Genomic DNA, 363 nt, shown 5'->3' on the forward strand with positions numbered 1-363 from the left:
CCCTGGCGGCGGCTCGGCTCCCTGCGAGCCGGGGTGCCAGTGCCGCGCGCCCATGGTGAGCGTGTCCAGCGAGCGACACCCGCTCTACAACCGCGTCAAGACGGGTCAGATCGCCAACTGCGCGCTGCCCTGCCACAACCCCTTCTTTAGCCAGGACGAGCGCGCCTTCACCGTCTTCTGGATCGGCCTGTGGTCGGTGCTCTGCTTCGTGTCCACCTTCGCCACGGTCTCCACCTTCCTCATTGACATGGAGCGCTTCAAGTACCCGGAGCGGCCTATCATCTTCCTCTCGGCCTGCTACCTCTTCGTGTCCGTCGGCTACCTGGTGCGCCTGGTAGCCGGCCACGAGAAGGTGGCGTGCAG

At 66.1% G+C, this 363-nt stretch overlaps 1 protein-coding gene across 1 annotated transcript in view; it reads left to right on the top strand.

The window, feature by feature from the left end:
* Position 1: 1 nt before the first annotated feature.
* Fzd8 (frizzled class receptor 8) overlaps positions 2-363 on the top strand; it is a gene marked incomplete at its 5' end in the record, with an annotated part of 21592 nt that continues 21230 nt past the window's right edge. The window contains one exon of the mRNA XM_013009234.1: positions 2-363. This exon is cut by the window's right edge and continues 5 nt beyond it. Within this exon, the coding sequence (XP_012864688.1) occupies positions 2-363 (362 nt within the window).

Source organism: Dipodomys ordii, unplaced genomic scaffold (genome assembly GCF_000151885.1).
Source record: "Dipodomys ordii isolate 6190 unplaced genomic scaffold, Dord_2.0 Scaffold9, whole genome shotgun sequence".
Lineage (NCBI taxonomy): Eukaryota > Metazoa > Chordata > Mammalia > Rodentia > Heteromyidae > Dipodomys > Dipodomys ordii.